Here is a 22463-nt window from a genome sequence, read left to right as displayed (position 1 = left end):
ATAAAACTGGGTCCTGTGAAACTGTGATGATGGTGAGCATAAAAGGTGACAGTGACGTACTGTGTGGTGATACTGCTGAACTGACGGTACCTCGAAGGCATTTTACATGTGATTTTGTTTAGTTATTGGTATTTTGAGTAATATGTGGAGTTGTGTAAATTGTTGATTCCAAATTCTGACAAGGTTGTAACAGTAGTACTTGGTACATTTTTTTTCAACTCCTTTGCATTTGTATATCCATGACTGTATTACTTTCACAGCACCCCCCCCCCCCGCGAGCCTCCCCCATCCTACCCCATGAGATAGATACTCATGAGAGGTTCTGTTTATAGATAGCAGCAAACTGCCATGCTGGCTGTTAAGGGAATTGCTAAGTGGCCCACGAGACATTCCTCAGAACCCTGAAACAAGGACCCAGAGTTTTTAACTTCCTAGCTGCCTCTTTCCCCCTATACCACATGGAGTAGTGATACCTTTATGCAGAAATTATGGGAAAGTCTACTTTGACTTGAACTAATTTTATACCTTCAAAAACTATATTTTGGTTTGCCAAAGGAGATTAGTGTTGCTTGCCAACTAAGTTTTTTATTTTTATTTTTTATTTGTGCCAACCAAATTTTTTAAATGTCTTTAGACTAATGCCCTCTCAGAGAAATATCTCACATATATAGACAAGGGTATACATATAAAGATGCTGAGTGCTGTTTTGTTTCTAATAGGAAAAAAGTGGAATCAATCTAAGTGTTGATGATCACAGGACTGGGTAAACAAATTGGCATATATTCATATGGTGTAATATAACCCAGTGATTAAAGAGACTGAAATATGGATATGTATGTGTATGTCCATGTATAGAGTTTAAAAAATTACAACATTGAGTGGGGAAAAAACAATTTTACAGAATGAAACAGTATATCATTTTTATAACTAACAGAATATGTATTTGCTCACATGTATGACCAATATTTTAAAATAGATTGGAAGGATACTCAACAAATAGTAGTCATTCAGGAAAGGGGAGTGGGATGAAATATTGATAACAAAAGGATTTCAAATAAATAAGGTAAAATATAAACATTTTGATTCCTTGATATTTGCTATATTATTCTCTAAAATTTTCTGCAGTTTTAAATATTTTTCAAAAAGTTGGAATTGATACTGGTGGATAGCATGAGGGGACCTCAAGGATAGTACCTGGGTGAGAACTATATACCTGACCATTAACAGAAAGAACATGAGATATTTATTTCTGGAAAAGCTGCTTTGCATTTAAGAACAAATAGAAGTATTAGCTGGGCCCACTTAGCAATATCCCTCACTGTGATAGAAGGCGGGCTTGAGGTCTGGAGCTCACCCTACTCCTGATAGCTCTGTAGCAACAGGAAGAGGGCCCTGCAGCTTGGGGACCTGGACTGTGCTTGCTCTTCCTCTTCCCATCTCTGAAGTCTCTGACTGAGCATATCATGTGGTAAGATTGTGAATGAACCATTTTCATTGTCTACATTCTGCTATACTTTTTACTGTGTTAACTGTAATATTCTCTGGATAAATTTCTAGGCATGAAAGAATGCATACCAGAAGACCCTATCATGTGGAAAATGCTGAAAAATGCTGCCTTGAGGATGATTTGGTGAATTTAGAGGTTCTGGATGAGGTACTAAATATTTAGTAGGCAATTCTCAGCGATAACATTTGTTTCATGTGAATGGTCTGACCTTTTTCTTGTAGACATGCTCTCCTAAGGTCACTTGAAAATTTAATTGTTTGTATAGCCTTGGGGTGAAGCTGAGGGAGCATTTGGTTGCTGTGACTGTGATTCCATGTTGTGTTCATTTATAGTCCCCCAAATGTCCTAAATGATGAAGAGGAAAGGATTTGCATTTTTTCCAATAAATCCCTTTATATATATTATTTATTACATCACCAGAAATTATTTTGTTTTAGAGAAAGTACAGTTTAATTTTTACATCAAGATAGTTGTGTGTTCTTCATAAAGAGTAGCTTTATTTACGGAAATAGTGAAGGATAATATAGCTTGAATTTTGAATTTGAAAACTGTGATAATCCCCATTTAAAGTATGCATGTTTAATAGAGCTGTTAATTGCACTGGAACTGCTTTTGCTGATTATAACTCTAGAGACCTGTAACTACAATGCATGAATCACTAAAGTGTAACATGGAAGTGTTTAATTCCATATTCCCACCGCATAAATTTCAAGTGTACTGCTTTGAGAAATGAAGTTGCTGTTTTTTGCTATACTTTATCAATAGGAATGGCCTATCAAATCAAATTCTAAGTAGAACATTTTGTTTCGGGTAAGACAAGTTTTTCATAATAACAAAACCTTTGTTGGATATCTCAGTGTCTTTTAGCAGGTGCTAAGTGGGCCTAATTCTTTCAGTATATTCCTATTTTTTTTTCTTCTTCCAAAGCAAATATCTGCATTTAGTATCCTACGGGTCATAGTATGATTCAAATTGACAACTTTTATCTTTTAGAAGAAAGCATTCTCATAAGACTAAATTTGTTATTTTTTTAATTCTTTCTTGGTTGGAAATAATGTTTACTCTCAGTACCATTTATCCTCCTCTTAGGATACAATTATTTGTCAGTTGCAAAAGCGTTATGTGGACTTGCTCATTTACACCTATGTTGGAGACATCTTAATTGCCTTAAACCCCTTCCAGAATCTAAGCATATACTCTCCACAGGTAAGAAGTGCTATTAGAATATGTTGCTTCTTAATAGGAAATTAAAAACCACAAGGGAAAATGAAAAGGGAAAAGTGAGAACAAACGTATGCTGCTTTAGCGGTGTTAGCCCAACCTGCAGATAATAATGCAACACAGAAGAAATTCTTATATTTCAGGGGTAACTTTTTAGAGCAAGATACAACAATAATAGCTAACATTCATTTAGTGCTTGCTACCTACCAGGTACTAGCTTATCTCACTTCTCATAATCCTGTGAGGCAGGCACCATTATTAAAGCTGTTGGGCAGGTGAGGAGACTTAGCATGGCAAAGTTAACTTCCTTGCAAAAACTCATGAAACTAGTCAGTGAAGAACTGGAAATTGAACTTAGGCCTGCAGACTTTAGAGCCTGTGGCTCTACACCCTTCCTGATACTACAATTCCCCTAACAAGTGACAAAGCCTTGGTTTCATGGGCAACGGGTACTGGAGAATTAGATATTTTCTTTAAATTAATAATTTTTTTCTTCAGTTTTCCAGACTTTATCATGGGGTGAGACGTGCCTCCAATCCCCCCCACATATTTGCATCAGCAGATGCTGCTTACCAATGTATGGTTACTTTCAGCAAAGACCAGGTAAAACCTCTCCCTCCTTTCCTGCCAAGTTACATAGTAGAATGTATTCTTTCTTCCTTTGCAGCTCTTATGTTTTCTGGAAAACTCCATTCTTGGTGCTGGTCCAAGGAAATAGGACATGAAATAGTAGGTAGTGAAACAGGAACAGTGATAAAGTTAGAGCAGCTGGAGAACATGAAAATTCTTTTGGGTAACATGAAAAATTCACATCAAGAGCACTCATTTTCTCTGATAAAATGTAATAAGAATGTTTCTAATATGAATATGAGAACATAGAGCCAACACAAACCTGATTACATGGCAATGACTATACTAAAAACAGAATGTAGAATGACAAATGAAATTCCTTCTTATTAAGGTTTCAGAATTTTCATGGTTCAGTCCTTTTTGTATGAAATACTGCATACAGGTTGACAGTGATTGAGCCCCACACCATTTAGCTGCTGAGAAATCGTGGTGGATTTGGTAAAGACTGAACAGATTTTAAACTTAATTCTAGTTAAACCCAAATCTCACCTATACAGCTTCCTTTTCTGGACCTTCAACTCAAGGTGGTAACATATTCAACCGTTGATCCTTCCTTTACATTCAGTATGTGTATTTTCCTTTGTGTGTTTAAGTCTGTTTGAGATATAAGTAAAAAAGTTGATGGGAAAATTTTATGTGAGAGTTACCATGTGTAAGTTTCCTGAGACCTATAAAGTCCCAGCTTTGGGTTTGCTGAGGAATAGTTGAAACTATAACACTGCAACTTACAAAATAGATAACATGGATTGACTATAGGTTAGAAACTTGGCTTCTCTAAATTCTTACCTTTCCCAGAAACTTGTGAAATGACCATGGATTCCGTAGAGAGGAAGTCAGTGGAGAGAGATACATGTATTTCTCAAGTTGAGAAGTTGCCCTACTGTGTTCTTTTCTGACACTGAAGGTTGTGTCTTTTCCAACACCAACCAGTTCTTTGATTCTGCAACAGCAACTGGATGTCCACCAATTCAATTTCATTCAATTCTAACACTCACCTCCCAGAGTTAGCACAAACCCCATGGTTAGGGCTCAGTCCCAAAGACTGCCCCCATTTCAGATGCCAGCCATAAAAAGGGTGGCACACCAGGCTACCCACACTTCTGCCAGTCCACAAATTCCAGACTTTCCATAACCACCCGTAGGTCTGACCATTTACTAGAACAACTCACAGAACTCAGGAAAACACTTTTTTAAACACTTAAATTTACTGGCATAGTATAAAGGATATAACTCAGGAACAGCCAAATGGAAGAGATTACACAGGGGGAGAGAGGTTGTGCCAAGCTTCCATACCTTCTCTGGGCATGTCCCCTCCCAGCATCTCAAAGTGTTCATACCAGAAGCTCTAAATCTTGTTGTTTAAGAATTTTTATGACTCAGTCAATCTCTAGCCCCTCTCTCTTCCCAAGCAGCTGGGATGATGAAGCTGAAGTTTCCACTCTCATCATGTATTTGGTTTTTCTGGTGACCAGCATCCATTGGAAAATTATCCTAGGTCCTACCTTGAACCATCTGGTTAGCATCTAGGTTTGGTTGAAAGGAACTTTTTTTTTGTAAATTACAAAAGATGGTCCTATTGCCCTTATGATTCAGGAAGTTCCAAGAGTCTTAGGACCTCTGTGCCAGGAACCAGAGACAAAGCCCAAATACACGGTTTTTTATTCTGCCACATCCACTAATCCTCCTGATACCTAAAGAGCTGCTAGGGAGGAATGATAAAAAGTTCAGTGTTACAAAAAAAAAAAAATTGTCCAAGGATATGGGCTGGTCACAAAAAAGAAAATATGAATAATTTTAAACATATGAAAAGATCTCAACCTCACTGATAATAAAAGAAATGCAAATTAAAACTACTGAGAGACTATTGTTTTAGGTTTCAGATTGGCAAAAATCCAACATACCCTATTTGTGAGACTGTAGGAGAATAGGCACTTTTACCAATTGGTCCAGTCCTTAAGAAAGCAATTTGGTACTATATCTAATTTACAAATGTCTTTATCTTTTAGTTCAACAACCCATTTCTAGGAATTTATTCTACAGGTAAACCTACATGTAAATATAATGCCCTGTATATAGGGTTATTCATTGCAGTATTCCTTGTAATAACATAAGGAGTATCTGTCAACATGAGACTGGTTAAATAGACTGTGGTGCATCTGTACAGTGAAACAAGCAGCTGTGGAAAAGTGGAAGAAGCTCTCAGTGTATGCAAATGGAAAGATTCCTACAATACCTCATCCAGTGAAAAATTAAGGAGTAGAGTAGTGGATATATTGTGAAAGCCATCGCTGAGCATACAGGTTGTTTACTGTGCTATGAATGCTCCACTCTCACTCCCATTTTCTATACCAGTGCATTGTCATCAGTGGAGAAAGTGGCTCTGGGAAGACAGAGAGTGCCCACCTGATTGTTCAGCATTTGACTTTCTTGGGAAAGGTATGGACTCCCTGCTTTGTGTGTCATGGCTCAAATCCTTGCAGCATAACTGCATATTTTATAAATGGTGGAAATGCTGGTTTTCATTAGTGGTAACATAAAAACCTTCCATCTTTATTATGTTTACTTCCCGATAGCTAGGCATCTTAAGATGTCAGCATGCCATCCTTCTTTCACGTAGTGAGGAAAATAATGCCAGCAAGAATTTACTAGATTATCAGCAATTAATTTTTCATGTTTTGAATGTAATAGAAACATTTAGCCATTAAGTAATAAAAGTGGTTAACCACTAGGAACAAGATCAAGGACAGCCACTAAGGCACTTAAAGGATTGGAAAATAGAAATCTTTGAGCAAACATTGAAGGAAAAATGGAAATTTTTAGCTTGGTGAAATGGACATTGAAGGACTGACCTGAAAAGTGGTCTAGCAGTTACTTATACTCAGAACTAGTGTATTATGAGACTAGGATAGCATTTAAGGAGTACTTTTTACAAATGAAGTTTATTGAATATTATAATGGATGACTGAGAAAAGTTATGGGATCTATTTAAAACTCTTTCTAAACTGTTTGGGCATTTTATCTGTCAAGGATTATAAGTGAAGTGTGGCTGGATATAAAAATTGATAACCTGGGACACCTGGGTGGCTCAGTGGTTGAGCGTGTCTGCCTTTGGCTCAGGTCATGATCCCATGGTCCTTGCATCAAGTCTTGCATCGGGCTCCCTACAGGAAGCCTGCTTCTCCCTCTGCCTGTTTCTTTGCCCATCTCTCTCTCTCTCTCTCTCTCTCTCTCATGAATAAAGAAAACAATTTTTTTTAAAAAAATTGATAACCTAAGGGATCCCTGGGTGGCGCAGTGGTTTAGTGCCTGCCTTTGGCCCAGGGCGCAATCCTGGAGACCCGGGATCGGATCCCACGTCGGGCTCCTGGTGCTTGGAGCCTGCTTCTCCCTCTGCCTGTGTCTCTGCCTCTCTCTCTCTCTCTCATGTGACTATCATAAATAAATAAAAAAATTTTTTAAAAAAATTGATAACCTAATCTGGCCTCATCTGATGCCTGTGCCCCTGGGGAGTTGCTCATCTGAGAAGACATTGCTGGTGGTTGGTGCTAATTTCCCCAAGTTCTTCCCAAAAGGATAATGTGAATTTTGGGGGTAGGGAGGGGTCCCTGGCAATTTTGCTAAGGTAATATTTCTGGAAGCTCCTTTTGACTGTTGTCTGTTTGGCACAGGCCAATAATCAGACCTTGAGAGAGAAAATTCTGCAAGTCAACTCTCTGGTGGAAGCCTTTGGAAATGCATGCACTGCCATCAATGACAATTCGAGCCGTTTTGGAAAATATCTGGAAATGATGTTTACACCAACTGGAGCTGTGATGGGGGCAAGAATATCTGAATATCTCCTTGAAAAATCCAGAGTTATAAAACAGGCAGTGTAGGTGCATTATTTTATGACTCTGTTTTTGCTTTGCAAGGTAGACCAAGAGGCTTTGGTAATCTTTTTCTTTTCTTTTCTTTTCTTTTCTTTTCTTTTCTTTTCTTTTCTTTTCTTTTCTTTTCTTTTCTTTTCTTTCTTTCTCTTTTCTTTCTTTTCTTTCTTTCTTTCTTTCTTTCTTTCTTTCTTTCTTTCTTTCTTTCTTTCTTTCTTTCTTTCTTTCTTTCTTTTTTATGGCTTTGGTAATCTTAATGGCTCCATTTCACCCTTGTTCTTAGCATCCCTGGCCCCATCCCCACCCCCAGGTTGCCCAAGAAAAAGGAATTATTTAATTGAAGGATAAGTGGTAATTTTTTACCTAAAAGATGTTTGCAGGCCACATACAAAGGGTTGGGGTGGGAGTACTCTGGGATTAGCACACTCATTTCTTTTGAGTTGGCTGTACTAGGTAGAATTTAATAACATTGTGAATACTTTTAAAAATCATTAGGTACTAGGGCACCTGGATGATGCAGTTGGTTGAGCATCCAGCTCAGGTCATGATCTCAGGGTTTTGAAATGGAGACCCGAGTCCAGCTCTGTGCTTGGTGTAGAGTCTGCTTGGGACTCCCTCTATCTCTTTTTCCTCTCCCTTCCCCCCCGCATAAGTAAATAAGTCTTTTAAAAAATTCATTAGATACCTTAAAATTGAATTTGTTTATTAAAAAAAAACACTGATAATATTCCACATACTAATTTTTCCCCCTAGATTGAAAAAAGAGAAAAATGATTTTAAGAAGAGCAGTCTAGCATAGTAATCAATAGTATGGAGACCTCTGGATTCAAATGCTGGTTCTCACATTTGCTTTCCTTTGTTATGTCACTTAACCTCTCTGTGCCTTATCTGTGAAATGGAGATGCTAGTAGTGCCTACCTCATGGGTTTGCTGTGAAGATTAATGAGTTCATTTATATAAAATTACTTTAAGGGGATCCCTGGGTGGCTCAGTGGTTTAGCCCCTGCCTTTGGCCCAGGGCGTGATCCTGGAGACCTGGGATCAAGTCCCACGTCGGGCTCCTGCATGGAGCCTGCTTCTCCCTCTGCCTGTGTCTCTGCCTCTCTCTCTCTGTGTGTGTGTATGTGTCTATCATGAATAAATAAATAAAATCTTTAAAAAAATAAAATAAAATTACTTTAAAAAATGTATGGTATGTGTTATTAGGGGGCTAGCCATGCTTTTTATATTTATTGCAGGACACCAGACTTTCTCAGGAGCTTGGTCCACCATGTATTATTCAGTAATTATCTCCTGAATCCTTATGGTATGCTAGTGTTGTACTCCCTGCTTGAATTGCGAAGTAAGCAAAATAGACAAGGTCACAGTACTCACGGAGCTCAGAGTAAATGGGGGATGGAGATGGCGGAGGGAGGATCACAAACATTAAATAAATAAACTTAAATGTAGAACCATTAGGATAAATCCCAGGAAACAATATAAGGTGCTATGAAGGTAAAATAGGAGAAAGAAGGGCATACAACCTAGTCCAGGAAGAGAAGGGCTTCCTGTGTATGAGATAGTTAATCTGAGACACAAGGATCACTAAGAGTTGGCCAGCAAGGTGGTGCTCCCTCCAACCAGGGAGATAGGCAATGATGAGCCTGAGAGCAGATCATGCAGGCTGGGATTTTGAACCATATTCTAAAGGCAGGGCATGCTAACCCGTGGCTCAGCAGTTTAGTGCTGTCTTCAGCCCAGGGCGTGATCCCGGAGTTCCGGGATGGAGTCCCACGTCGGGCTCCCTGCATGGAGCCCGCTTCTCCCTCTGCCTGTGTCTCTGCCTCTCTCTCTCTCTCTCTCTCTCTCTCTCTCTCTCTGTGTGTGTGTCTCTTCATGAATGAATAAATAAAAAAATCTTTAAAAAAATAAAAGTAGTAGGAAGCCATTTACTGTTTTCAAGCAGAGGAGTCACAAAACCCAAGTTGCATTTCAGATGATTGCTCTGGCTTCAGTGGGGAAAATGGATTGGAGGAGATGCAATAGGGATTGTGTTGGGACCATTAGGAGACTGTCTGTTGCCAGATACCTGTGAGATAGAATGTTGGTCTGGACTAAGTTATCATCAGTAAAGAGAGAAGTGGAGAGAAGGTGATGAATCTAAAAGCTACTGTGTAAAGAGAATCCACAGCACTTGTTCTGGGGTAGCAACTCAAGCATCCTCCTCTGTCATACATTTGCAGTGTCCTCACAAAGTAGGGGCTGGCATGCAAATTCAACAAATGAAAAAAAAAAGACAGAGTGAGAGTTACTTTAGCTTCCCTGTGTCTTCTTAGTTAATTTTTATGAGGTCCCTTGCTTCTTTCTCCCCAAGTTAGGGTGGTTTTAAGGTTGACAGAGCTACCTCTGACAGAATGGAAAATACAGTTTTCTGTGTTCAAATGTAAACTGTTCTTTTATAAAGAAAATGTGAAGAGGGTTCCAATCAGAGCTATGTCACTTATTGTATATGTCACTAAATATAATATCCTCATACCTTATTTTCCTTATATGCAAAAAAGGGCATAATAAAGTCACCCGTACAGGGTGGTTATGAGAATCAAATGAGATAAATTATTTATATCAAATATAGAATCTAAACATAATAGGTATGTAATATACCATACATTATTATTATTAAATTTATTCAATATGATAGCAGTAATGAGGTAAAATAAACTGGAAATACTGAATGAGGGGAGAAAATAGGGACTTGTGCAGGTCCTGTTCACCTAACCTTTTCAGTCTTCTCCCTTTTAGGCACATATAGAATTATCCTTTTAGGTACTCTGAGGTTGTGAATGTGGTCAGATGACCAGTTATGGGAAATGAACAATGGCAAGACCCTCTGGCAAAGTGTAAGATGGTGGCTACTGTATCAGCCTGGGCCCATGAGTGACATTGATGAGTTCACCCCCTTCCCTTTGCTGATCCTCAGTGGGACATGTATTCTAAGCAAGAAGTAACCACTAAGTTGAGTTAAGCCACTAAGATCTTTGGGATGTTTGTTATTGCAACAAAACCTAGCCAAACCTGATAGATACAGGGATGAAAACTAAATCGAAGTTATGCTAAGGAATGGGTATTGGTAGGCAGTGTTCAAAAGAATTGAGAACTAGAGAAATCTGCAAAAAAAAAAAAAAAAAACAAAAAAACCAAAAAACTGTAAGAAGGTAAGACCAAGATGGGTCAGCTGAAGCCTGCACATTTATCAGAGTTAAAAAAAATAAGTGATATTTGTACTAGGCATACTGATTCATAAAGCCCTAAAAGGGCTTTACCGTCTTATAAATAATGCCCTCATCCCTGCATGCTCAGATTAGATACCTAGGAGGTAGACTCCAGACCTCTTTCCCTCACCACCTTCATTCATTCTCTCAGGATGTTCTTTTACTTGTTCCTCCAAATATGTCTTTAAGCTTACTCTTGTTCTCCATTATCACTATCATTGCTACCTATCCAAGTTACTTGCTCTCTCACCTGGATCTCCTAATTGATCTTTCTGCATCCATCCTTCTTAGAGTCTAGTCCTCATCCTGCAGCTAAAATGCACCTGGTTAAATACGGACCTACTCATGTCATGCACTTACAGTTCACCTTGGTTCCAGTTTAAAATGCTGCAAAAAATTCTAATTACTTAATCAACAAAGTCCTCATTATGGCCTGACAAGGCTTGAGGTGGGCTGGCCCTGCCTACCTGCCCAGCCCTTCTCACTAGCATTTTTTGTTGTTGTTCTATGTGAGCCCTTGTGTATATATTGCTCCCTGTCTTTGGAATGCTTTTTCCCTTTCTTTCTGTAGCTCCTCCCAGCCCCCACTCATGTTTCAGTGTTTGGCTTAAGTGTTATTTCCTTAAAGAGTCCTTCTCCTGACTTGACATAAATAGCCCTCATCTCCCAACATTATTCTTCATCTCAGCCTTGTGTTTGTTTCAAAGCCCACATCACAAGTTTCTTTGTTTCTTCTCAGTCTGTCACTAGAAGAAAAACTCCATAGGGCATGAATCCTCTTAGACCTGTATCTCTGTATCATCTGGTGCAGTGCCCACCATGACTGGCACTTGGTAAATTTATTAGGTGAGGGAACAAATGAGTGAGAAATGGCAAGGAGAGGCATCTAGAATACAGGGCAGGAATAAGAATATACTAGAAGCTTTGACAGGATAAATGGCCAAAGGAAAACCAAGATACCCAGGAGAAACTGAAGAAAAGAGTGGGGCCCATGTCGCAGAAGGGAACAAAGAACAAGTAGAAAGATTTCATTCCACAGAGCTGAATCCGCCAGGGTGAGGATTTGCCAAATCCTGGGGTAACAACAGAAGAGACCATCCTCCTCCGAGGAAGGAAAGGGATCCAGAAACAGGGCTTTTTAAACTGTCTGTGCTGTAGGACCAGTTAAAAAAATTCTCAATCCATTGTAAACTAATACCTTGTAAAACATAATGAAAATGAATTGTCAAAAAATTATTATATTCTTGGATATTATGGCAATGTCATTTGCTATAAAATGTCTAGACATGTACTTTGAGTTCCTTATCTTATCATAGGCTAACAACAGGCCATAGACCACATTTAGAGGAGCACATATCTGAAAGGACCATGGCCACAGTGACCTATAAAAGGGTGGACAGCAGGATACTAGGGGATGGTGGATGTTGCTTTAAAAGAATACAGATTTGAAAGAGTGGAAACCTCAGCTCTGGGACCAGTTCTGCTTCCTAACTCTTCCTGTCTGGGGCTCTAAAAGTAGGGAGATTGCCCGATATCTCTCTAAGCCAGATATCACTGTCTCTTAAGTCACATAGACTCCAAACAGAAAGCATGTGGCACAGACACATAGTCACTTGGACTGTACTAGAAAGATCTGTAAACATGTGTAACCTGAGCTGTTATGTATGAATGTTCCATTCTCCAAAACCTTCTTCTGTGGAAAGTTAAGTGTGTGCAATCATGTGACACTGTGACAATTACTCTACTAATCCTATCACTATTACTATTCTGTAATTGGGATGTGGCATATTTAATTTGCATATTTGAAAATGCAAATTTGCTATAGGATAATATTTTTCACAGGAAGGAAAGGCTATAAATTACTTGAAATGGGGAAAGAATGTTACTAATATCTTCTCTCCCCTTTTTTCAGGGGAGAGAAAAATTTTCACATATTTTACTATATTTATGCTGGTCTTTATCACCAGAGGAAACTTTCTGAGTTTAGACTTCCTGAGGAAAAACCTCCTAGGTAAGTATCAGGGATTTTAGTTGATTGATTGATTGATTGATCTATTTATTTAGTTGTTGACTTTTAATGAATGTGTAACTAGCCATTGAGAAAACTTAGAAATAAATGGAACTGTTTTTCCTAACTGGACACTGATAGTCTCTTAAGTTGAAATATCCAGGAAGAGATGGCAGGAACTACATCTCAGCATTTTCATTTTCTGGAATGTTCAGAAACTTAACTGTAGCCATTTTACTCAGCTGTGTGCACCATTATTCTGCTTGAGTATTAGATTGAAAGGGAAATGCCCTTGTAAGGAAGGAGCCCAGTGATGCCCTGGTATTTGGAGGGCTATTTGCCAAGTCAGTGCTCATTGTATTTGGTCATACTCCATTTAGGTATATAGCTGATGGAACTGGAAGGGTGATACACGACATAACTTCCAAGGAGTCTTACAGAAGACAATTTGAAACAATTCAGCATTGCTTCAGGATTATAGGGTTCACTGACAAGGTAAGTGATTGTCAAAAGAAAAAGAAACTCCAGTGTTAATATTCTTGGGTCAGTATGAGTAAAGATGTGTATGTTACAACTCGGAAGAAGATGCTCTCTTTTCACATGTCATCTGATCATATGTAAGTTCTTGCCTCAAAGCATGCTCAGAGGATGTGGAAGCTAGTTAGGGCACTTGGATGGCTCAGTCAGTTATGTGTCCAACTTTTGGTTTTAGCTCTTTTCAATATCGTAGGGTCATGAGGTCAAGCCCCACATTGGGCTTGCATTTAGTGGGAAGCTTGCTTGAGATTGTCTCTCTCCCTCTGCCCCTTCCTGTACCACACATACTTTCTCAAATAAATAAATATTTTTTTAAAAAGAAAAAGATATGCAGGTCTCAAGAAAAATAAAAGGGGGTGGCGCCAGGGTGGTTCAGTCAGTTAAATGTCTGACTCTTGATTTTGGTTCAGGTCGGGATCTCAGGGTCATGGGATGGAGTCCTCCACCAGGCTCTGCGCTGGGTTGGAGCCTGCATAAGATTTTCTCTTCCTCCTCTCCTCCTCGCCCTCCCTCTCTCTAAAAGAGAAAAATACAGGCTTGAGACTTTCACATACATCTCAGCTGAACCAGAATTTGAATTTTAACAAGATGTACAGGTGAATTTTAAAGCAGAAATACTGTTGTAACTGCCATGTGCCTGCAAATTGTTACCATTGTAGTCAGTTCACTACAGCTATGATAACGAAGTGAATTGTGTAGTAGAAATATAGAGATATGTAGGTTACACCCAGCTACAGAAATTATTTATGCTCCTCGTGTACCAAAACAAATTAATTTAAGCCCCTTCAACTTTCTTGCAGTCATTTCCTTCTTCGTGGTATACTGATGCACATTATTACCTCTAGCTCTAAGTACTGTACTACTCTTATCTCACTAGATACAGGCTGTCTCTATTATATATATGCGAGGGGTGACAGAAGATATTTATAATTCTAGGTTCAAATATAATTCTGTGATACATTTATGTCATAGTTTCTGGGCTTCATGCCATCAATTTGGCAAAATACACAAATTCTTTTGCTTTTTCAACAAAAAGTGGTGAATGATTAGGAGTTAGGTGAGAGTATTAAATCTTAAGGGATTAGATTACAAGGCACTCCAGTTACCCTGGGACAGCCACTCTGGGTAAAGGATTGCTTCTGTAATCTAATGAGTTTGTCCAGCCCTTCCCTCCCCAGCATGGCTGATTTTAGTCACAATAATAATACCTTTCTTTTTCTAGCCAGCTGTTAATTTTCTCAGTGGGAGTTGGCCTCCCACTGACTTTAGACTGACAGACAATGGAAAATCCCAAAGGTCAGATAAAAACAGAACTCTATATCCCTTGGCTCCTTAGAGGAAAGCAATTAAACAGGTTCCAACCTTATTAAAGGTCCTTTATAGTTATTAATTTATGGAGCTGGTTATTATCAAGATGCATCACCAGAAGAGTCCAAGCGTGGTGGAGATGGCAGTAGAGTGATTTAAAGTCACCTGGGTCATGCCAAAGTGTTTTAGGGGCATGCTACCTTAAAAGGGTACAGGAACAATAGAGAAGAATTAGCCATAAGGTTAATAATATATTGCTTTGGGGGCGCTTGGGTGACTCAGTTAAGCATCTGACTCTTTGTTTTGGCTCAGGTCATGATCTCAGGGTCATGGGATCAAGCCCCATGTCAGGCCCTAAGGTCATTGTGGAGTCTGCTTGAGATTCTCTCCCTCTCCCTTCCCTTCTTCTCACTTGTGTACATGCATATTCTCTTTCTCTAAAGCAAATAAAATCTTTAAAACTATAATATTTTGCTTTTGATGAATATAAGGATGGTTATAAAATACCGTAAAGAGATTGATCCTAGTTCTAAAAGAAGGTATATAATGGCCCTGTTCTATAATAGAAAGGTACTGCAAGTAATAAACAGATGCTGTTTTAAGATAACAAAGTCAAGGGACGCCTGGGTGACTCAGTGGTTGAGCTTCTGCCTTCAGCTCAGGGTGTAATCCCGGTCTGGAGATCAAGTCCTGCATAGGGCTTCCTGTGAGGAGCCTGCTTCTCCCTCTGCCTATGTCTCTGCCTCTCTCTGTGTGTCTCTCATGAAAAAATAAATAAAATATTTTTTAAAAAAGATAAATTAAAAACAAAACAAATTAAATATGCTAAGTATTGAAATAAGCCATCTCTAACCCTTGTGGAAAAAAAGTATAGTAGAAATGGATGACTGCATGAATAAATATGAACAGAAAGAAATGTAAAAGGTAGTAAACATAATTAATTTGTGCCTGATCTGGACTGTCAAATGAATAACCAGAATGTAATTATATGTATATGCATCTATGTTCACCATGTCCTGTAATTAATTCAAATTGGAAATAAACCAACTTATGGCAGTTAGCACCTTTGGAAATGGAAGGAAGAGACTAGCTTTTATTCCTCTGACCCTAAATTCTTTGGTTATATCTTTGTATCTCAATAGCCTATTTTTGCTGAATTCACTCAATTCATTTTATAAATTCAGGGTAGTTTGACTAAATTCAGAAAGATTTAGTTGAATGTAGTTGGGGCAGATGCCAAATAACTGATGTATCAGAACTATTTCTTAAGTTTATCTGAGGGACATTTCTAGACAGGGCATAAATGAACTGGTCAATTTAATGAAAATTATGGTCACCTTCCTTTCTTATAATGTCATTAGTTCCCTGCAGGAACCTTCATATAGTAATCTTTAGATTTACCCAAACTCTTATAGCAAAATTTTATGAGTAGCGAACCTTAGTGTGGAGTCAGGAGCATGAATTTTAATTCTGGGACACCTGCCAAAAGTATCTGAAAGAACACTTGACCCTGACTTTATTCTAAAGAAACCTCCCTGGTAGAAGGAGACTTCCACTAACAATGATGATTCCTTGCAGAGGATTGGGCAGGGATGGGGGTGGGGTGGTGTTGTACCTAAAACCCTTTTATGAAGATCCATGCCTTTGGAGTCCTATTTTTTGAGTCAAACCATACCATTTTTGTTTAATATTATGCTTGTCTTACTGGGATAAGAATTACCATAACATATTTATATTTAATACTATGTGAAAACATTTTTGGCAGATTATCTGCATGATGGTCAACATTGGATATTTACTGCATATCCCTTGATGAAGAGGTTAGGGAGAAGGCTTTGAGATTAGGGCAAAATTTTTTCCATTTCTTCAAGTTAGATTATGAATTTGGGAGAGTATTGCTGAAGAGAGACTGAAGGGTTATATGTTAAAATCTAAGTTAGGGATTTCCAGTGTCTTAATGACAGTAGGACTTACCATTGACTTCTTTTTACACTATATTGATGCATGATTGATATACCTCCCCTCTCAGGTATTTTTCAACCAATCATTGGCTTTCAGGATACAAATATTGTGAGCCTCTGGAAAGGAACTGAAGAAAGGTGTTGGAATAGAGCCCATAAGGGAGAAGACTCGTTATTGGGCCTTATGTGGTGCTTGGAGCAGAACTGGTTAAAAACAAAAACCAAAACCTAGAGGCTTATAAAAAGTAAACAAGGTAAAGAGAGATACTGAGAGGGCAAGTCAATTCCTAGGAAGGTGCCCGGAAAACCACTACCATGAGATGCTTATGAACCAGGCTAGGAGCAACTTCCTTAAATAAGCTCCAGGCTAACAGAAAACCAAGGACCTTTTCAATTTTCTGCTTATCCTCAACTTTATTGAGAGAATAACTGCATCAGTGAAAGGAGTGTTTTCTGAGAAAAAGAAAGAAGAAGCAAAGACCATATACATCCTGTATGGGATGTTGATGGAGAAAGCCTCTTTCTTCCCCACTTCTGCTGATGGTGAAAATGAATTGGGAAGCCAGCTGGAGGAGTCGTTAATTTTCTTGATAGTATTTCCTGTCCTGAATGAGCTTATTTTGTTTTATCATATAGAAAGTTGGAAACATAATAAATAAAAAGAAAGAGCATCATAGTAGGATTTGGTAGTAAAATCAGGGATGCCAGAAAAGGCTGCATAGCTGGAAATCAGGCAAGAGGAAATGAGCAAAGTGAGGAAGGTGAAAATCCTCAGACTAGCTATAGGGAGAAAAGAAGAGACTTGATCAAGAAGTTCTGGGGAGGGAGGTGTAACCCCACAGGTGAACACGCTACTGATTGTCATCTACCATGACTGTATGGGTGATGTGTTGACTTGAACAAAAAAGGTAGATGTAGGTTCCTAGGCCAGAAAGGAAAAGCTAATTAATACAAGGATAGGACTAAAAGAGTCAGGTGGAATGGCCTAGAAATGTCACATAAAGAGTATCCTACGTCTAATTCCTCCATAATGAGGTCAACATTTGACACCTTTCTCAAGTTCCCTTTCTGAACCAAGGAAGGGTACCCCAGCCTATCATTAACTTTAATCATTTATGGTGTTTGAACCCCAAAGTTTTCACTGAAGGTCATGGGTAGTTTTCTTTTTTAAAAGAGGAAATGTCTGAGCATTGTGCTGAAGAGAATATTGCCAGAGAAACAACCAGGGGAGAACTGCCATTTCCTTTGGAGATAATCTCCCTAGTGGTGAAATGCCTGGAAGCTCTATTTTGGGAGGTTTCATGGCTTATACTGATATAATAGGGTGTAAATGTGTGTGTGTTTTAATTAGAGGAAATACATTTCTTTTCTAAGAATATTGAGAGTTTAGGTAACTTTTTGAGAGAACTGGGGATAGAACAGATACAGAGCTCACTGCTGTATAGTTTCTGTTTACCCTCTGGGAAGTTGCTTGTTTGTTGCATTTTTGAGCCTCACATTTTATTGATTAAGGTAATGAAGTGCTGTCATGTTAAATCCACACCAGCCCCAGAAAACCCATTTGGTAGGTGTTCTCCTTAGCCAGTCTTAAGTTGTATGATTAAAACAGTAATTTTTGACATCAAAAACATGACCTCTTGCCTTTGATTTAGAAGTTTGAAGAACAGTATTTATAGTAGAAGCCTGGTTTAAAATCCTCATTTGTCTTTGTAGCATTATCAGGTATCCAGCAGATGTCACTATTACAGTATGTTCAGTTGTCAGCTTTACTGAATAATGTTCACAGGAAGGCTCACTTTGGGAACAATGCTTCATCAGTGGTCTAATGACAGTTCCTACTAGTTTGCTGCTATGCATAGTACTAAATCAAGTTTCTCACCTGAGTATTTTTTGTGGAAGTAGCTTTCTCTATCTATAGGCATAAGATGCAGAAGTTTCCTGGCTATGTATTTGTCTCACCTATAGGAAATGCATAGGTTTAAATAAATAAATATACTTTATTTTTTTTTTAGTGTTAATGCTACTTATGTATTTAACTTTCAATATAAAAATAGAACTTAGGTTATCTATTTTTACTCACAGTACTTCTGACATCAAATGCATGGAGTTTTTTTTCTCCTCACACCAACCAATTCTCCTATAATTCAGTTTACTTCTGATACTGTCTACCTAGAATTAACATCAGATCACACAGGTTAGGGGCTCAGTTCCACAAGACTGCCCCCACAAGACACAAATTGCAAATCCTAGGGTTCACCTACTAACCAAGCAGTTATAAAGTGGGAGATCTTGGGTCCCAAGACCCCAAATTTGATCATTGGATAAAAAGACTCAAAACTTGGGAAAACAGTTTACTTACTGGTTTATTATAAAGGATACAACCCAGGAACAACCAAATGGAAGCGATGCATAAGGCAAGGTAATGGGGACGGGGGGGTACCACCTCTCACAACCCAGAGGTATTCTGAACTTCATCAATTAGAGGTTTTATTTATTTATTTTTAAAGATTTATTTATTTATTCATGGGAGACAGAGAGGCAGAGAAATAGGCAAAGGGAGAAGCAGGCTCTTCACGGAAGCCTATTGCAGAACTCAATCCCGGATCCCAGGATCATGACCTGAGCCAAAGGCAACCGCCCAGCCACTGTGCCACCTAGGCATCCCAATTAGAGATATTAATGGAGACTCCATTACATAAGCATAAATGATTAAATTATTGTCAGTTGGTGATTAACTCAATTTCCAGAAGGCTCCCCTCCCTGGAAGGATTCAGCTAAAAATTCCAACCCTTTAATCACATAGTGGTCTCTCTAGCAACCGGCCATATTCCTTAAGAGTTACCTCAGTGGCACAGACTCAGTTATGGTTGAAGGTATTAAGAATAACATAGGATACTCCTTTAACACCTGTCACTTATAATTCCAGGGGTTGTTTAGCTCTTGTGCTGGAAATTGGTATGAAGACCGAATATGTGTTATTATATCACAATATCACAGATAATTTCTAGTGAGTCTGAATATTTCCTGACCTCATTCATAATTACATATTCCTTTATTGAACTTCAAAATGTTCAGTGAACCATCAGTGAATGCCTTGATAACTATTTCATAAAAGCTATATTCAAAAGTGGTTAAGGAAACCTCTGCTTTCTTATTTTGAAAAAAGAACATACCTGAATTTGGAAGCTGGTTTTAGTTAGAATAAATGGATAAGTGGCTTAAAGAACAAAGATCAGTTGTTCTTATGGAAGCATTTCAAAGTAAGAGGTTCATGTTGCAGTACAACTTTGTTCCATGTAGCATTGGTCTCAGGAATCCTAGTCAACTGCATAGCTGAGACTGGGTTGTTGGGAGGTCCAGCTGGCAATAATGGGGAAAAAAGCATGGAGGAGGCATGCTTGCTTCTATAAGGCTGGACTCCGAAGTCACTCATATCATTCTACTTGCTTCTTTGTTGAGAATTTAGTTCCACTGCCTAACTTCAGGGGAGGTTTGGAAATTTGTTTGTGTGCCCAGGATAGGGGGATGTTGGATTTTGGTGGATAACTACCAGTACTATTGGTTTGTTGGTTTGAATGGCAATGACCAAAATGGTTCTTGCTGTCCTTTTCAGGAGGTGCACTCAGTGTATAGAATTTTGGCTGGAATTTTGAATATTGGAAACATTGAGTTTGCAGCTATTTCCTCTCAACATCAAACTGACAAAAGTGAGGTCCCCAATGCTGAAGCTTTGGAAAATGGTAATTGTTTGATGTCTGTGCACTGTGTAATCAAAATGCATGTTTCTTTGACTTTGGTAGTTTCTAAAGATGCTATAAAATATAGTGCAGCTGTGGCTGGTCCCTGTGCCGGCTCTGGGTGTTTTCACTAACTATGATTTCCCAAAGGATGTCTTGTAGAACATCAGTGTTCTTTTCATGCGCTGCAAATAAGTGCTCTGCAGAAAAGAATTCCAAGACAGATAGCTTTGGGCCATGGTGTCAACACTGGCTACTTTTGAAAATCATCTATAATTTTTCGAAAAAAAAATACAAGAGGTGGATCTCTGTCTGAATCCACTAAATCAGCATCTGCAAGGGATAGGCAGGCACCTGTTTATTTCTAAAGTTTTATAGCTAATAATGGTGACACAGGAATGAGAATCCTGAGTTAAAAAAAAAGTGATTTAAATAAACACCTGTTGTGTTAAAATGCAGCATCTTTTACTGTTTTTTTTAATGATGAATTTTTTTAAAATTTTTATTTATTTATGATAGTCACACACACAGAGAGAGAGGCAGAGACACAGGCAGAGGGAGAAGCAGGCTCCATACACCAGGAGCCCGATGTGGGATTCGATCCTGGGTCTCCAGGATCGCGCCCCGGGCCAAAAGCAGGCGCCAAAACGCTGCACCACCCAGGGATCCAACTTTTACTGTTTTTAATAAACTCGTGTGCTTCCTGACTCTTGAATATAATCCCCAGCTATTTGACCAAAGACTATCTTCTCTCACTTTTTCTCATCAAATGCCTGTGAAGAGCTTTCAGAATGTTTGGGGGATACTGTGTCTGTCTGGATACTTCTTGGGGTTAGGGACCTGGCTTGTTTACCTTTGCATCTGAAGTGCCTGAGTAGAACTTGGCACATCGTAGATGTTGAGTCAATGCTGGCTGAATGAATGAAAGGATGAATGGGTGACTGTATTCTCTGTATCATCCTTACTCTTTATTGCAGCTGCCTCTGTTCTCTGCATCAGCCCCGAAGAACTCCAAGAGGCCCTTATCTCACACTGTGTGGTCACCCGCGGTGAAACCATCATCCGTGCCAATACTGTCGACAGGGCTGCGGATGTCCGAGATGCCATGTCCAAATCCCTGTATGGGAGGCTCTTCAGTTGGATTGTAAATCGCATCAATACACTCCTGCAACCAGACAAAAACATATGGCAAGTTCCCTTGGGAAGCAGAGGCCTTGGGAGAGCTGTCAGCAATCATGGTGTCTCTTAGAGTTTGCAAGAGGAACTGTTTGGTCCTCTCCCGAGTTTCCTTTGGTGAAGCTCTGAGGTCTTTTCCTTTAAAAGGAGAATGGGATCTAGGAGAATGGAAGAATCACATGACTGAGCCATAATATGTAGTATTTAAGAGAACAGGCTTGTCCAGGAGCTGGGCAAACTGGGTTTGCATTTAAGCTCTACAGTTTGACCAGATCCATATTCTAAGTCATAGTTTTCTCATCTGTAAAATGAGAGTAATTAATATCCTCCTCATAGTGTTGTTTTTAGAATGAGACATCTCATGAAAAGTTTTAAAGCACCATATCTTACAGTATTATTGCTGCTGCTGCTACTGACTTTTCTTTCCTAAGGATTAGTGGTCTCTATATTGTGGAAAAATGGACGACAAATTCTAAAGCGTATTCTTCCAATTAAGCCTAATGGGTGGGAAGGTAGAAGAATGAATGGGCAGCAGTTCTAGTCTTTTCGAACAGAGTACCTCCTCTCTAATATCTCTCTCTATGGAACTTCTGAGGGAGATTTTAAAGGGTTCTACTGCTTAAAAACAAAAAAAAAGTTGGAACTACTGTTGAAAGACTGAAGGAATGAATGACTTAAAACACAAACTGTTTCTTCTCTTAGAGGCAGCTGAATGCTGCTTTCCGTAAGTGGGTACATATATTGGTAAACATGTGGACACACATACTTTCATCATCCTGAGATAAATGTTTCTTCCACTAAAAGATTTTTTTCTTTACTCCCATGTAGTAGTGCAGATGATGGTATGAATGTGGGGATCTTGGATATTTTTGGGTTCGAGAACTTTGGGAGAAATTCATTTGAACAGCTCTGCATAAACATCGCCAATGAGCAAATCCAGTACTATTTCAACCAGCACGTTTTCGCTCTTGAGCAGGTAATAGTGAACTCTGAAGTGATTAAATCTGATAGGGAAGGTGTTTGCAAGCTGCCCACAATTTGAAGCAGAAACCCTCTTAGGCTAACAGATTCTAAGGAAAATCCACCAAATAAGCAGTCCTGTCAAAATAAATAGCCTAAAGTTAGCCTGAAAAAAGTCTTGATTTCTGTGGAAAGTTACATTTCCTCACTTGAGTGGAGCTGATGACAAGCTAGTTATTTAAATATTGCTTCCAAACTATTTCACGCACAGTGTCCAAATTGTTACATTCTCTTTATTGTTACT

The 22463-nt window shown here is 38.8% G+C and overlaps 1 protein-coding gene across 1 annotated transcript in view; it reads left to right on the top strand.

Moving 5' to 3' along the window:
* Nucleotides 1-22463, top strand: part of MYO3B (myosin IIIB) — a 384379-nt gene that overhangs the window by 150416 nt on the left and 211500 nt on the right. Inside the window, exons 10-19 of the mRNA XM_055307747.1 lie at nt 1558-1654; nt 2597-2713; nt 3227-3331; nt 5711-5794; nt 7027-7229; nt 12385-12483; nt 12861-12975; nt 19900-20026; nt 21001-21211; nt 22028-22175. Coding sequence (XP_055163722.1) covers nt 1558-1654; nt 2597-2713; nt 3227-3331; nt 5711-5794; nt 7027-7229; nt 12385-12483; nt 12861-12975; nt 19900-20026; nt 21001-21211; nt 22028-22175 — 1306 coding nt within the window. The remainder of the gene's footprint in view (nt 1-1557; nt 1655-2596; nt 2714-3226; nt 3332-5710; nt 5795-7026; nt 7230-12384; nt 12484-12860; nt 12976-19899; nt 20027-21000; nt 21212-22027; nt 22176-22463) is intronic.

This window comes from Nyctereutes procyonoides, unplaced genomic scaffold, assembly GCF_905146905.1.
Source record: "Nyctereutes procyonoides isolate TBG_1078 unplaced genomic scaffold, NYPRO_anot_genome, whole genome shotgun sequence".
Lineage (NCBI taxonomy): Eukaryota > Metazoa > Chordata > Mammalia > Carnivora > Canidae > Nyctereutes > Nyctereutes procyonoides.
The sequence above is the reverse complement of the archived record's forward strand: the minus strand, read 5'-3'. Positions and strand labels throughout refer to the sequence as shown.